General features: G+C 64.7%; 2 protein-coding genes across 9 annotated transcripts in view; one reads left to right on the top strand and one right to left on the bottom strand.

Moving 5' to 3' along the window:
- The window catches only part of TMC6 (transmembrane channel like 6), a 55,545-nt gene extending 51,869 nt beyond the window's left edge, over positions 1-3,676 (bottom strand). Inside the window, exons 1-4 of one of the 7 annotated variants that reach the window (XM_040640136.1) lie at positions 3,510-3,676; positions 2,488-2,520; positions 372-509; positions 71-210 (exon numbers count right to left, since the gene is read on the bottom strand). In XM_040640136.1, coding sequence (XP_040496070.1) covers positions 71-210; positions 372-427 — 196 coding nt within the window. In that variant the 5' untranslated portion in view covers positions 428-509; positions 2,488-2,520; positions 3,510-3,676. Of the gene's footprint in view, positions 1-70; positions 211-371; positions 510-1,057; positions 1,184-2,438; positions 2,521-2,730; positions 2,976-3,509 lie in introns of those variants that run through there. The other 6 variants (XM_040640131.1, XM_040640133.1, XM_040640132.1 and 3 more) reach the window with 6 other exon arrangements.
- On the top strand, positions 3,072-13,084 carry TMC8 (transmembrane channel like 8). Of its 2 annotated transcripts, none has more exons than XM_040640138.1 (16): positions 3,072-3,315; positions 5,216-5,477; positions 5,672-5,820; positions 6,185-6,334; positions 6,645-6,727; positions 7,251-7,387; positions 7,651-7,798; positions 8,177-8,347; positions 8,654-8,793; positions 10,133-10,256; positions 10,523-10,620; positions 10,785-10,968; positions 11,150-11,280; positions 11,371-11,529; positions 11,960-12,038; positions 12,581-13,084. In XM_040640138.1, the coding sequence occupies exons 2-16, from the start codon at positions 5,317-5,319 to the stop codon at positions 12,836-12,838; spliced, it is 2,172 nt and encodes a 723-aa protein (XP_040496072.1). In that variant the 5' UTR covers positions 3,072-3,315; positions 5,216-5,316; the 3' UTR covers positions 12,839-13,084. The 2 variants fall into 2 exon arrangements, with proteins under 2 accessions (XP_040496072.1, XP_040496073.1); XM_040640139.1 differs by lacking the exon at positions 3,072-3,315 and adding an exon at positions 4,607-4,626.
- Positions 13,085-14,324: the final 1,240 nt, after the last annotated feature.

Below are 14,324 nucleotides of genomic sequence, written 5' to 3'. Positions count from 1 at the left end.
CCCCCCCCCCCCCCCGACCGCCCGCACCATCCCAGTGCCTGCGCACCAGGACCCAGGCCCGAGGGCTCACCTGAGGTCTCCGAGGCTCCAGCCCCCTGCTCCCGCTGCTGCAGCTCCAGCCCCTCCTCCGCCACCCACCGGCTCTGCTCCTCGATGAGCTGGTGGAAGGAGTCGTGCACCTCGCTCTCATCATAGGGGCTGGGCTCCTGGCTGCCGGGATGAGAGAGGAGCAGGGGTTCCCGATTCAGCTGACCCAACCCTGCCCCAGCGGCCACCCCTTCCACAGGCCCTGGTCCAGGGGGCCTCTCCGGGGGAGGGGAGGATGGGGGAAACATCTCTGCCCTCCAGTCCCCCAGCCCCAGCACACTTACCCGTGGTCCTCTGGGGTCTCGGGAACACTGAGGACAAAGTTCAGGGGCTGGGCCATGTCTGTGACCCACGCCCAGCCAGTCGGCAGTCTAGGGCAGCTCAGAGTCTGGGCGCAGCCTCCAAAGCCTCCCGCTGCCCATCTGAGGAGACAGGGAGTGGCCACCAAGGTTGGCCTTCAGAGCCTGGTGCCCAGCCAAACCACCCACTCCCCGGGGAACGTGGGAGGTGCCCACAGCCCAGGCCGACTGAGCCCCTGCTTGCCCCCCATCCACTGCCAAGCATGTGGTCAGGTTAGTGACCCCAAATAAACCTCAAGCCAGAATGGACCGAGGGGGAGTCCCTTCCACCGCCCGAGGGAGAGCGGAAGGAAGGGGGGGTTCGGAGCAGTCCCCATCGGTTTCCTCCACGGCGCCAGTCCCTGGGAAGGGGGAAGGGGGTGGGTGGCTGTGGACATAGCCCTCCTTGCCTCGGGCTCTGCCCCAGGTATCCACCGACCTCTTGGTGAAAAAGGTCAGGGCAGCTCCCAGACCTTCCTGTGCCTGCCCTATAACCCCAGAGCACTTCCCCTCACAGGAAGCCCTTCCCACGGCTAGCCCTCCTCCCCCCACCAGCCCCAGAGGGCCTCCTCCAGCCGGGCCCCCACCCAACCCAACGGGCCCCCACCCAACCCAACGCTGCCCGTCCTCACCCCCCCAAACAGGGATCACAGCACTCCACACTGGGCTGGGCTGGGGCGCTGCAAGGTCACCAGTTCTCAGGAGACCGACTCCCCTACATTCCATCACCCTACCCCAGGGGCGGGCTGGGCAGCTGGCTGGGGGAAGGGAGGCTGGGCGTTAAACAGGCCTCCTTTGTCCAGCCTTTGTCCAGGCAGAGGGCTCTGCCATCGCCCGGGACAACTGGAACCAGGGCGGCCTTGTCTGGGCTCTTCACCCTGTGGGAGTGGCCCCGGGCCCAGCTCTGCGTCTGCCCTGTCCTTGGTCTTCCTCCCTCCACCCCACCGCCACCCCCCCACCGTCCCCTCACCCCCTGGGTGGGGACTCGGCACTCAGAAAGCGGGCTCCACTCAAGGGGGCTTCCTCTGCGAGGCCAGTATGCCCAGCTTCCTCGCTTAGGGGCCTGCAGGACGTTCAGTCTCTGAGCCCAGGCCCCACACAATCCAAGCCCCTTCCCCACCTCCAGCAGGAGCACAGAGGGGGGGAACCAGCAGAGAGATGATGGGTCAGCTGAATGGGGAAAACAGCTGGAGGTGCAGCTGATGATGTGCCCCCCAGTCCTGCCCCGACAGCTAGAATCCCTTCCTCCGCAGACAGACCCTCTGAGGCTCAGACCCACAGGCCTTTCCCACACTCCCCTTTGGGGGGGGGGGGCGCGGGTAATGGGGAGGTGGGAGGTGTTCAGAGGCTAGGAATCAGGCAGCCTGCCTCGGGGCCGGGGCTCACCTGAGCTCACCCAGGCACTGCCTAAGGCTTCCGCCGAGCTGACACCCAGCGCCCCGCACCCTACCCCAGGCCGGGGCAGGTCCGGCAGAGTTTCCGGGGCACACCATTCCTGAGCCCTGAGCCAGGTGGGGAGGGGCAGGGTGGGGCGCGTCTCCAGGAGCCCCACCCCGGCCGGCAGCGAGTCCTCTGGGAGCAGCAGCTGCCCGGGAAGTGCCTCAGCCCAGCCGCGGAGCTCAGGGGCGGCAGCAAGTCCGGGAGCCCCTCGACCCCTCCCCGCCAGCCTCCCGCTCCCCCGGCCCGGGACAGTGGTACCGGCCCGCGAGACCCGGGCCCCTGCACTGCCGGTCCCGGCCCCAGGGCATCACCGCTGCCCTCTCCGCTGGGGCGGCCGGCCGGCGGGGGCGGGCGGGGGTCTGCTGGCCGGCGCGCCCCTCCCGAGGGCGGGAGGCACCAGGCCACCGGCGCGGGAACTAACCGCCCCGTGGCCCCGGGGGCCCCAAGGAATGGGGAGCGGATGCGGCCGCCGCCGCAGGGGAAGCGGCTGAGCCGGGAGGACCCGGGCGCCGCCCCCAAGCCCCGGGACGCGGGCGGCTCCGCCCGCCCGGCCCCCCGATCCCCGCCGCTTACCTGGGACGCGCGGGAGAGGAGGGGCCCTGCGCTCCCGCGAGCCGCTCACCTGTCCCCGGAACCGCGGTCGGGACTCCACCACCTGGGGGCGGGGCCGCGGGGTCAGGGGGAGGGAGTGACTGGGACCCCGGGGGCGACTGGGGACCGTCGCGGGACCGGCGGGGCCCGAGGGAGCTGCGCCGCCCAGCCCGGGTCCACGTGGTGGCGGGCCTCTTGCGTCACATGACCCAGCGCGCCCCGCGCCCTCGGGCGACCTTGCCCTCTCCCTGCCGAATGGGGACCCCGTCTCCACCTCACCCCGAGGTCTCAGCTGGGTGCGGGCGGCCGAGCGTCTGTATCTACTCCAATCTCAGTCTGAGTCCACCGTGTCAGTGGGACTCAGTTTCCCCAAGTTTCGAATGGGGACAATAATTCCCCCACCCGCCCATTTCCCAGGGCAATTATCAAAATAACACGCTGCTGCAAAGCCCCACTGATACAGCGCCTTGCGACACCGGATTGGGTAACCCCTTCCTCCACGCAGCCCCTGCTGACAAACGACTTTCCCAAGCAGGCGGAGGACCCGGGCTTATCACCCCCCTCTGGTCGGGGCGTGGTTTCTGCTGCTAGTCAGACAACAGCTCTGGACGACTTCCTGTGTGCTAGGTGGGGAGGAGGGGGCAAGCCCCAGGAAAGCCTGACACTGTGACTGTCCCCTCTGCTGTTTTCTCAGTTATGCCAATAAGCCGGGGAGGTGGACACCCACTCCCTGCTTCACAGATGAGCAGACAGGCGGCGACGGTCATCAGCTGCCTGCCCGGGGTGTCCTCTGCCGGGCGTGAGTCTGGTGCACCCCGAGCTCCACCGAGAAACCTGACTTTGAGAAGGCCTGGCACAGGTCAGAGGGGAGGCTCCCAGGGACTGGCGTGAGAATGGGCGGGAGGTGGACAGTGGTGGGGGGAAGCCTTGAGAGGCAGGCAGGGTGGAAGGCAGAGAGGAAGGAGAGGGTCCTCCTGGAGGGGAGAACAGGTGAGCAAAGCCAGGATCCCCCAATGAAAAGATGTAATGCAACTGGTAAAGGGGCCCGCAGACCTGAAGTTGGACGAAGCTGGAGGGTCAGCATTGGGGCTCTTTGGCAGCTGTCAGTGGGGTCTTCAGATGGGTTACTTCGGGCTGGGTCTTGGCACAAGGCACTGCCACACGAAGACCAGGCCTGCCCAGCCCTTGCCTCTCCTCCCACTGCCCCCCACCCCACCCCCCGCACACCCTTGCTCTGGCCACATGGTACTTGCATGACCCCGGCCCAACCTGCAGGTCACCTCCTGTGGGAAGCCTTCCTGGGTTGAACCCTGTTGGAGCACTTGCCACTTCCTGTTGACATGTTCTTTGGCTGGTCTGTTCCCCCTGCCCCCACTCTCTGAGCCCACTGTGCCCCTGGCACCAACACCCAGCTTGGAGCCTGGCATAGAGGAGGGGCTTGGAAAATGAGGGGATCCAGGCAGGGATGCAGAGAAGCCACCAGAGCTCAGCTGGATGGACGGGACCCTGAAGGAGGTGGAAGGGAGCAAGGAGGAGGGGCAAGACCACAGGGCCTCCCAGGGGATCCCAGGAGAGAAGGGCCAAGATGGCTAGAAAACATCTTGCCTAACTGGAACGAGTGGCGCGGGTTCCTGAGCCCTTACTCTAGGCCAGGCTCCAAGTCCTAAGTGCCAGTGACCCCGGCGGGAAGTTGAAGTTAACGCCAAGGGCATCTGAAGACTGAGCAGCCCAAAGTGATGGGGCCCACCCATGCTGTCACTATCGCGCTGTCCGGCGAGGACAACCTGCCACTGGTGATAAGCAGCCAGGCCCCAGGCTCGGGCTGGGCTCCGGGCTCCGGCTGGGCTCCCCAGGCGTAAAGGGACCGGCTCCGGGCGAGCACGCAGCAGCAGTGAGGAGGGATGGCATGACCCCCACCCCCACCCCAACCCCACGCCCACCCCAGGCCCGACCTGCCTGCCTGCCCCCTCGCGCCGCAGGAAGTGGCCGCCCCAGTGAAAGCAAAGGAAACTGTGGAGGTGGGGGCGAGAAGTGGAGGGAGGAGGAGATGGCGGGAGAGCTGGGGTTCCTGTCATGTGACCCCTCCCCCAGTTCCCTCACAGTCCCGCCTGGCAGGCGGGAGCCTGTCCAATGAGGGCCCTTCTCCCGGGACTTGGTCCCTTGTCCCCAGGTGAGCTGGGTGCAGAGTGGGGGGAGGAGGCTGAGCAGGAGGGGGTAAAAGAGAGAACCGAGACGGTGGGGCTGCTGAGGGTTGGGGGTTATTGCTGCTGCCCTAGGGTCGCCTTCCCAAGTCTGGGGCTGTACCCACGCTTCCTCATATGGGGTCCCTCGGGGGCAGGGCAGACCGAGTCCTGGGGGCTGGACCCTAGGTAGCAGAGGCAAGGGGGTCCCAGCACATCCAAATCCCGCAGCATACTGGGTTCTAGGAGCTGTCAGGGTTTGGGACAGGGGCCTGTTCCCACTGGGAGAATTAGCACGGGGAGAAGAGCTGGAATTGTCTTGCCGAAAGGTGACCCCGAAGGCCTGTGGCCACAGGCGGCAGTGTGACTGGGATACAGCAGGCCTCGAACCCCATCGCACTTATCTGTGGCCACACCTGGCTCTGTCTTTGTCTGGGACAGTCCCATCTTTGGACATTTCTCCCTGTTGACAAACAGGGAAACCGAGGCCTCTGGCAGTGTGTTGCTTTGAGATGTGGATGGGACCGAGCCAGGATCTGCTCCAACTGAATTCTTTCTCTTCGTCTCTGGCTGTGTCAGGGCCAAGAGCCTGAAGCTCACCCAGCAGGCACCCCACATCCCTTCTAGGAGGTGGGGGATTGCAGCCCAGCATCCCCAGCCTCAACCCCACCCCAGCAGAGATGCTGAGGCAGTGGTCAGTGCAGTCCCGCCAGGCCCTCGTGGAGCCCGAACCTGAGCCAGGGGTCGAGGAGCTGTGGGAGCAGGAGATGGAGCGGCTGTGGTCCTCCCAGGCTCTGGTGCGGGAGGTGCCCTACGCCATGGTGGACAAGCGCTTCATCCGGTGGGTGTCCCCGGGGCGGGACTGGGTGGAGGCCAGATGGTGGGGGTGGGCGGAGCGCCCAGAGGACGCACCTGTTGGGTGGGGGTGGAAGTCACCAGCAGCGGGAAGACTCCTCTGGCCCTTGGCATTGCTCTGCCTGGGCCGGTGGGCACAGTGGGTGATTCGGGGACGCCCCCATCACCACCCCATCCCAGGCAGCTGCGGGAGCCCGAGGGGGTGAAGACCTCTTGCTGGCAGCGGTGGCGGCGCAGGCGGGAGACTGCGCGACGGCGCCTAGCGGATGCAGCGCAGCGGCTGGCCCGGGGCTTTGGGCTCTGGGAAGGGGCTCTCTACGAGATCGGGGGTAGGACCCGCACCCCCACCCGCACCTCCCCTCTCTGGAGTCTCAACGTCGGGTTTAGAAACCCGAGGCCACCATCCCGCTTGCCATTGTCCCTTCCGCCCCCACCAAACAACCCCCCACCACCAAACAACGCCCCCCATCCTTCACACCCCTTCCGCCCCGAGCCCGGGCGCAAAACTAGGCGGGTGACAGCACCCCCTGGTGGCTATTAGAGGGACTGCTAGGGGAGCCTCCAGGACTCGGCCAATGATTTGAGGTCCAGGCAGGGCTGGTCACCCACACCCTGCTGGGTTGGTCAGCCCTCGGATTCTCAGTGGGCCCCTGGCTTGGTGCGGCTCTGAAGGACCTGCTTCTCTCCTCGTAGGCCTCTTTGGCACCGGTATCCAGTCCTACTTCACCTTCCTTCGCTTCCTGCTGCTGCTCAACCTCCTGACCCTGCTTCTGACTGCCAGCTTCGTCCTGCTGCCCCTGGTCTGGCTCCGCCCCCCTGACACAGGCCCCTCCCTGAACTTCAGTGAGTGCCCAGCCCACCGAGGGAATAAGGTCCTGGAGCGCCCACCTGCACCCTGAGGACCCTGAGGGGCTGGTCCAGGGCTCAGAGTGTTGGGACAGCCCTGACCCTCTGTGTCCCCATCCTGCGCATTGTCCTGCTTGAGTCCAGCCCTGGGACTCTCCCTGACCATGCCTTGTCATGCATGACTCCTCTTCAGGGCCCTGCTCAAGCTCCCCAGGATGGGGGGGGGGGCGCTATGCAGTAGATAGGGGCAGAGCCTCACCTGTGCCTTGGGGACCCTTCCCTACTGGTCCCGTCTCCCTACCGACAGCCTTCCAGTGCCCTGGTGGCCTCCAGTCCCAGACCGGTGTTCCCAGATTCCACAATCAACTTTGGAATGTTTTAACTGGCAGGGTAAGTGGGCTCCATCTTGGCTATGGACCAGGAGGGTTGGGGGACCTGGAGAACTGGCCCCAGGGGACCACAGTCTAAGAGGACCCGCATCTGTCCAAAGACATTTTGGCTTCTAGGGGAATGGTTATTACATAAGCAGGCTGGCGGGGACAGTGATGGGGTCAGGGAGAGGCTGAGGCCATATGCGCAGCCCAGGGCCATGGTCATCTGTCCATGGCCCTCAGTACCCAGCTGGGGTGGGGGTGCAAAGGACAGAAGGGAAAAGTGTCCGGAACTGTGCGATAAGCACCACCCCACCCTCATCCCTGGAAGCCGCTGGGTGGTTACTGTGCAGACTCCTCTATTCCAGTCCTGCCTCTTCCTCCAAGCTGTGTGGCCTTGGGCCTGACTGCTCTGTGACTGTGACATGGGGTTGCTCTCCCTCCCTCCCTGACGAGGATTCTGTGAGAGTACAGAGTTAAGACATGGGCAGCACTTAGCACACAGCCCCGCCTGACCCGGTCGTCATCGTCCGCATCCCCAGGCCTTCACCAACACCTATCTCTTCTATGGCGCCTACCGGGCGGGGCCCGAGAGCAGCTCAGCCTACAGCATCCGCCTGGCCTACCTCCTGAGCCCCCTGGCCTGCCTGCTGCTCTCCTTCTGTGGGATTCTGCGGCGGTAAGAGCGGAGCCCCTGCCTCTACCCGTTTCCCTGATCATCCCTCCTTGGTGTGGTACCCCAAAGTAGCAGGAGGGCCCTGGCCTCTGTTCGGGGGTTTCACGGCCCGAATTGTGTGTCCCCAGCTGCAGAGCTCAGGGACACCGGACTGTATCCCCACCCCCCACACAAGCCTGCACCCGGGCCGTCAGGGGCTTCCCACCCCAGACCTGAGCGAGGCGGAGGCCCCTCCCGCATGGGCCCTGGCCTCCTGCTCCCTCCAGGATGGTGAAGGGGCTGCCACAGAGGCTGTTTCTGGGCCAAGACTACAAGTCGCCCGTCAGTGTCAAAGTGTTCTCCTCCTGGGACTTCTGTATCCGGGGACTGGAAGCAGCCACCATCAAGAAGCACGAGATCAGCAACGAGTTCAAGGTGTGTGCGAGTGTCTGGTGTGGGCGTGGATGTGCGGACGGGCGCGTGAGCGTGTGTGACTAGCGCGTGAGCGTGTGTGACTAGCGCACGGGTGGGCGCACACGCGTGTGCACGGGGTGTCCCAGCCGGAGGCGGGGCTGTGCCAGTGTTGGGGCGTGAGCACACCCACGCAGTGCAGGGAGCGGGGGTCTGGGTAAAACCAGCCTCCATCCCTCCCCCACCCCCGCCCCAGGGTCACGCCAGCCTCGCCTGGATCCTGGCAGCCTGTCTCCCCACAAGCACTGACCTGGACCTGACCACCTCCCCTCCTCCACGCAGCGCCCAGCCAGCCGGGGCCACACCTGACCTGTGTGTGTCCTCCCCCCCTCCCCATGACAGGTGGAGCTGGAGGAAAGGCGTCGGTTCCTGCTGGTGCAGCAGGAGACCCGGACCCAGAGGGTCTGCCACCTGCTCACCTACCTGCGGGTCAATGTCCTCATCGGGCTGCTGGTGGTTGGGGCCATCAGTGCCATCTTCTGGGCCACCAAGTACTCACAAGACAACAAAGAGGTGCCGGGCAACTGACACGCATTCATTTAACCCTAGCCAGAACTTTAGGAGGGGACGGGATGGTCCCGCTGGGCAGACGCGCAAGCCAAGACTCAGAGGCGTTGACACGATCTGCCTAAGGTCACGACAGGCCAGACCGCCTCCACCCGTGATGCCCCCTCCCGCCATGCTGCCGCAGGGGACAGCCCATGGGCGTCCTGATCCAGGCCTGCACCAGGGGGACACTTGAGGAGGCTGTAGGGCATGGGGGTGCTGCCGGGGGCCCCGCCGCCCCTGGGCACCCCCTTACCTGCTTTTCCCCTGCAGGAGTCCCTGTTCGTGCTGCTCCAGTACCTGCCTCCTGGGATCATCGCCCTGGTCAACTTTCTGGGGCCCCTGCTATTTGTTTTCCTCATCCAGCTGGAGAACTACCCTCCCAACACGGAGGTCAACCTCGCCCTCATCTGGTGAGTGCCACCGTGGGGGTGACAGGTGGGACCGCGTGTGGAGGGTCAGCTACGGAGGGCCCGGAGGCATGGTAGAGTTCCGTGTCCTGCTGCCCATCTGGGTTATCGCCTGGCACCAGAGCGCCGAGCAAGGGAAGGCAGGCAGAAACTTCCAGCAAACAATCTCAGGAGCCTCCATCTCAGGTTTTCCGGTCCCTTCCATGCAAAGCAAGCCAGCAGCCTGCACCGCGCACCAGCCATTCAGAGGGGCCAGGGACAGAACAGCCAGAGGGGGTTGGGCGCCAGCTCCACACACAGGGAAACCAGGAACTCGGGATGCACCCAGCTCCCTCGCGCCCCAAGGGTTTACCAGCCCTTGACAACCTTCACGTGACCTGTGAAGTAGAGACCGTCCTCTGCCCCATTTGACAGATGAGGAAACTGAGGCTCACGGGGGTCAAGTGCCTCAGCCAAAGGCAAGCTCGCCATGCCTGCTGGGTGCATGTTCACGGACAAGCCCTCCTCCAGCCCCACGCTCTGCGCTGTCCCCTCCTCTTGGACCCGAAGCCCCCCTCTGAGCACCCCCCTGCCCGCCGTGAGCCCTAGCTCTGCTTTTCTGTCTGCCACGCCCCCCACACTTGGCTCTGTCTGCTTTCCCTTCTGCTTCCCTGGTGTCGGAGCCCATTCAGCTTTCCTGCAAGGTTGACTGTGGTTTGAAGCTTTATTTTTGGAGTAGGCAGTGGCACATGCACATGGTAAAAAGTTCAAAATGCTCCAAAGGATGAAAGATTTAAAAACTCAGCCCCCACCCACCCTGCCTCCCAGGCTCCCTCAACAGAAGACCCACTGTTCCCAGGCAGACTTCTGTCACCTGTCAGCACTGCAAGTCCACGCTTAGGTATAATGTGCACATGATGGTTTGGGGTTAAGCCACCCTACCTGTGGGGTCCAGGGCTGTGTTGTTCAGGGGTGCGTGCTCGTGTGTGTGGCGCACGAGCTGGTGTAAGTGGGCAGGAGAGGAAAGATTCCCCTGCTGTAAGAATATGAAAGGCCCACATATGCCCGCAAAACTCGGAACTGAGTGTGGGTGGGGGAGGGTAGCTGGACTCCACAGTGTTTCCCATACTGATTTAAAAACAGAACCCTTCTCTCGTGAGTCATCTGAAGACCTAGATTCTGGGGAACACACTCTGGGAAAGATTACCACGGACAGAGCTGGTTGGAAGGAGGCCGGGATCTGGATTCAGAGGGGGCTGGACCCAGAAGAGACATGATCTCAAACAGATCGGCACACATGTAACCTGGGTGGGATGCGCCCACGCGCCCGAGCCCCGCCCCCTGACACTGCCCCACCCCCCAGGTGCGTTGTGCTGAAGCTGGCCAGCCTGGGAATGTTCTCCTTCTCTCTGGGCCAGACCGTGCTGTGCATTGGACGAAACAAGACCAGCTGTGCGTCCTACGGCTACAACGCCTGTGATTACCAGGTGGCTGGCGGCTCCAGCAAAGCCCGTCCCTCCTGTCCCTCGCCAGTCTCCCTTTTGCGCGAGAGCAGCACACCTCCAGGGGGCGCCGTTCACAGCACACGAGGCGCTGGCTGTGGGGTTTCCCTGCTCACATCTCACCCTGGAGGCCCCGGTTCTAACTGAGCAATCACGTCAGACCCCAGGCCAGGCTCCTGCACCACAGAGGGCCCCAGTGGGTGGGTGAGGGGCGGCCGGGGACCGGGGGTGACAGGCCCCCTCTGCTCCAGTGCTGGGAGAGCGCGGTCGGGGAAGAGCTGTACAAACTGAGCACCTTCAACTTCCTCCTCACGGCAGCCTTTGCCTTCTTTGTCAGCCTGCCTCGGAGGTGAGACGCGGGGACCCCCACCGCGGGGAGAACAGGCTTGTCTGGGGGTGGCCATGGGCCACAGCCAAGGGGGAGCGGTTCTTCCCACGTGTCTCCGTGTGAGTGAGTGCGGGGTGCTCACTGGGCATGACTGATGCGGGTGCCCGGACACCGCCCTGCCCCAGGCTGCTGGTGGAGCGGTTCTCGGGCCGGTTCTGGGCCTGGCTGGACCGGGAGGAGTTCCTGGTGCCCAAGAACGTCCTGGACATTGTGGCGGGGCAGACAATCACCTGGATGGGCCTCTTCTACTGCCCGCTGCTGCCCCTGCTCAACAGCGTCTTCATCTTCCTCACCTTCCACATCAAGAAGGTGAGGGCGCGGGCTGGGAGGGGCCGGCATGCACCTGGGTGGGCCATGGGGCCCCCCCGTCCGCAGGGCAGGCCCCGCGTCCTGCTTCTGCCCGCCCCCTCAGCGTCCCTTCCCGGGGCCTCAGGCTCCTTGGCCTCTGCGAACTGGCTAACGACCCCCATGGGCCGTTGCTTGCCCACAGTACACCCTCATGAGGAACTCCAAGGCCTCTCCTCGGCGATTCCGGGCCTCCAGCTCCACCTTCTTCTTCCAGCTGGTGCTCCTCCTGGGCCTGCTCCTGGCCGTCATGCCCCTGGGCTATGTGGTCAGCAGGTGAGGGCCGCAGAGCGCCCGTGGCTGGTGGGCAGGTAGCTCCTCCCCGGGGGCCCTGACACCAGCCCTGCTCTGGCTGTCTGTCCCCAGCATCCACTCCTCCTGGGACTGTGGCCTCTTCGCCAACTACTCGGCCCCCTGGCAGGTGGTCCCAGAGCTGGTGGCCCTCCGGCTCCCGCCGCCCGGCCAGCGCATCCTCCACTACCTCGGCTCCCACGCCTTCAGCTTCCCCTTCCTCATACTGCTCAGGTGCCTCTCAGGACAGCAGGGGCCAAGGGAGGGCACACCTGGGAGGGGGTCCTTCCTTCGATGGGCACCCGCAGGCATCCTCATGCGATCTGGGAGCCAGACAGGGACAGCCAGGGAGGCAGGGTCCCAGAGGACGGAGCGTGGGCCCAAAGGCAGGTAGCCCTGGATGGCGCCCTCCGATGTCACCTGTAAAGCAGGCACTTTACGTGACCACGGGGGAAACACAGCCCCTGCTGCAGACACGCTGAGCACCTACCCTGGAGAGGAGAGGGGCTGCCTGCGGAAGAAGGAGGGGAGGGATAAAGGGGTCTCCAAAGAGAAGAACCCCGGGAGGCGTTTTTAAGAAACTGAGGTGGGGAGAGGGAAAGGAGGGAGAGGCGCCTGCCATCCAAGGATGACAGACTGACCTTGGATCCCTGTCTGTCCAAAGCCTTGTCCTGACCGTTTGCGTCTCCCAGTCCCAGGCCAATGCGAGAGCCATCCGGGGGTTCCGGAAGCAGCTGGTGTGGGTGAGTGTCCGCTGGGCCGGGGAGGGGCCGGAGCTCGCCCCGGAGTGTGGCCTCAGGCTGGGACCACAGGACAGGAATATGGGCTTAGGCTTGGAACACGGTTGAAAGTTGATAGGAGGCTACAGCAGTAGCCTCACCTGGCATCAACTGGCAGCGGAGCTGACTTTGAACTCGGGCTCTAGGTGGCGGGCGTGGGCAGACCCTGGTGGGGAAGTGGTCTCTGATCGGGCGGGGACAGGACCCCGACGGGGGCGTGGCCTCTTCTGGGGGCGGGCTCTTGTAGAGGGGCGTGGTCTCTGGCTTCGCTGGGGCGGGACCTGGAGGCGGAATCGTGACGGGGCGTGGCCTCTGTGTGGGGCGTGGTCTATGGGGGCGGGGCTTCTGCTGGGCGGGGCGAGGGCGAGGCCTCGGGCGGGGGCCTGGCGGGGAACTCGCGACCGCGGACCGCGGAGCTGCTGCGGCACGGCGGGCTGCTGGTCCAGGCCGGCTCGTGGGAGGAGGCTTCCGCTCGTAACCGGCCGCTCGCTCCCCCCCCCCAACAGCAAGTCCAGGAGAAGTGGCACCTGGTGGAGGACCTGTCACGGCTGCTGCCCGAGCCGGGCTCCGGCGGCTCTGTGGGGCCCGAGTCCCCTCACTCCCGAGCTTCGCGCCCGCGGTCCTTCTGCCCTGGATTCCCGTGCCCGGGCTCCCCGGGCCCCAGAACCCCCAGGCCGGGAGCTTGCCTCGAGGATCCCGCCAGGCCATGCGGTGCCCCGGTCCCTGCCTCTAGATTCTGCTTCCCCAGCAGCTCGGAGCTGTAGCACCCTTCCTGCCTCCTCCCGGAGACTCCCCAGGGCCCTACCTACCTCCTCCCCACCAGAGTGCCCCTGGCCCCAAGCTCCTGCCCCCTGGTGACCGACGCTGTCAGTGGGCCCTGCAGCAGGACAGGGAGAGCCCAGGAGCAGCAGGAAGAAAAAACGGGAAGTTCTATTAATATTTTTACCTCAGTCCTGTAAAGTTTCTATTTTTGTCGAATGTTTTATAATATACATAATATATTAGTAGAGTAACCCCTGAATGCAATTTATACATACACGTCCACAGGGAGTGCTCAGAAGTGCTCCCACCGTGGGGAGTGCCACTGCCACATCTACGGGAAGGGCCAGGCCTGGCCACAGTTGAGCAAACCCGCACTCGGGGGGCTTGCTGTGTTCTGAGAGCACGTGGGCCCCCACAGCCTCCTGCGGCTCCTTCTCTGCCTCTGAGACCCCTGAGACCCACAGGCAATGCTTGAATCAACTAGCCACGGAGCTGACACTTGAACTCGGCTCCAGAGCTGCACTGCCCCAGCATGAAGCCTTCCTGACCCTGACCCCCGGGGGCTTCCAGGGCTTCCTTGAGTCTGGGGAGCAGAGTGTCCAGGGCCAGCCTCTCCCTGGCAGGATTTCTCATGGTCTGTTCTAACCCAGGACACCACACCAACGAAGTGGGCCTCCTCAGGAACGTGGAACAGAGGCCCCTTGGCCACACCTGTTGCTAACCATCCCCTGCGCACCCCCACCCCCACCCCCATCCCCGCTGCTGTGTTCAGCCAACCTTTAAGAGTAGTGGGGAAGAAGGGCCCCAGGAGGGCTGCTAGGCACGTACAGACCTGCGCTGTGAGACACACACGGGGTGTCGGGCTGGAGAGGTGCTGCAGCCCTCAGGCCGTGAAGGCTGCGCCGGGATGCAGCCCAGGGCCTCCCGCCCTGCCTCTGCAGTGGCTCTCAATCCGTGGCTCTCAGCCTTAGAGGATGGCCCTGGGCCAAGGCTGCTGACGTGCGCGGCCCAGGTGCAGCCAGCAGCCAGGCATCAGGAGTCTCTAAAACGGCCAGGTGACTGTCCCTGGCAGCCAGGGCTAGGAACGCTGGCCTAAAGAACCATAGGGAGGGAGGGTCAGGAGAAACCCCGCGACATGCTGGGAAAGCCTCTACTTCCACCAGGGGCCTGGCGCCTGGCGGGATTCCCAGCCTGGGCGCAGCTCTGGCCTCGTGCCCTCAGGCCCAGGCCTTGATGGCTTGGCTGGTTCGGCCCCTCCTGTGGCTGTCCTCTCTCACTCACCCAGTGTCACATGACCCTTCAGTCTGTCAGCAAACGCCGGGCCTCGATCTGGGGAAACACACAGTGCCGCGGGCTCCATCGTTGGAGGGCCACCTGCCTGTCCCGGGTGAAAGTGACACATGCTGTCGGCTCGGCAAGCAGCTTAGGCCCAAGTGTGGCCCCGACGTGCAGCAGTAGTATCTCCTGGGGGCTTGGCAGAAATGCAGA

This window comes from Ursus maritimus, unplaced genomic scaffold (assembly GCF_017311325.1).
Source record: "Ursus maritimus isolate PB19 unplaced genomic scaffold, ASM1731132v1 scaffold_24, whole genome shotgun sequence".
NCBI lineage: Eukaryota > Metazoa > Chordata > Mammalia > Carnivora > Ursidae > Ursus > Ursus maritimus.
Note: the sequence above shows the minus strand (reverse complement) of the source record. Positions and strands in the feature narration are given on the sequence as shown.

Bases quoted from the DNA above. Each gene is read 5' to 3' on its own strand.
- TMC8 (XM_040640138.1), top strand. From the start codon at position 5,317: ATGCTGAGGCAGTGGTCAGTGCAGTCCCGCCAGGCCCTCGTGGAGCCC. The intron at 7,388-7,650 runs GTAAGAGCGGAG...TGCTCCCTCCAG, and splicing joins TTCTGTGGGATTCTGCGGCG to GATGGTGAAGGGGCTGCCAC. The intron at 7,799-8,176 runs GTGTGTGCGAGT...TCCCCATGACAG, and splicing joins AGATCAGCAACGAGTTCAAG to GTGGAGCTGGAGGAAAGGCG.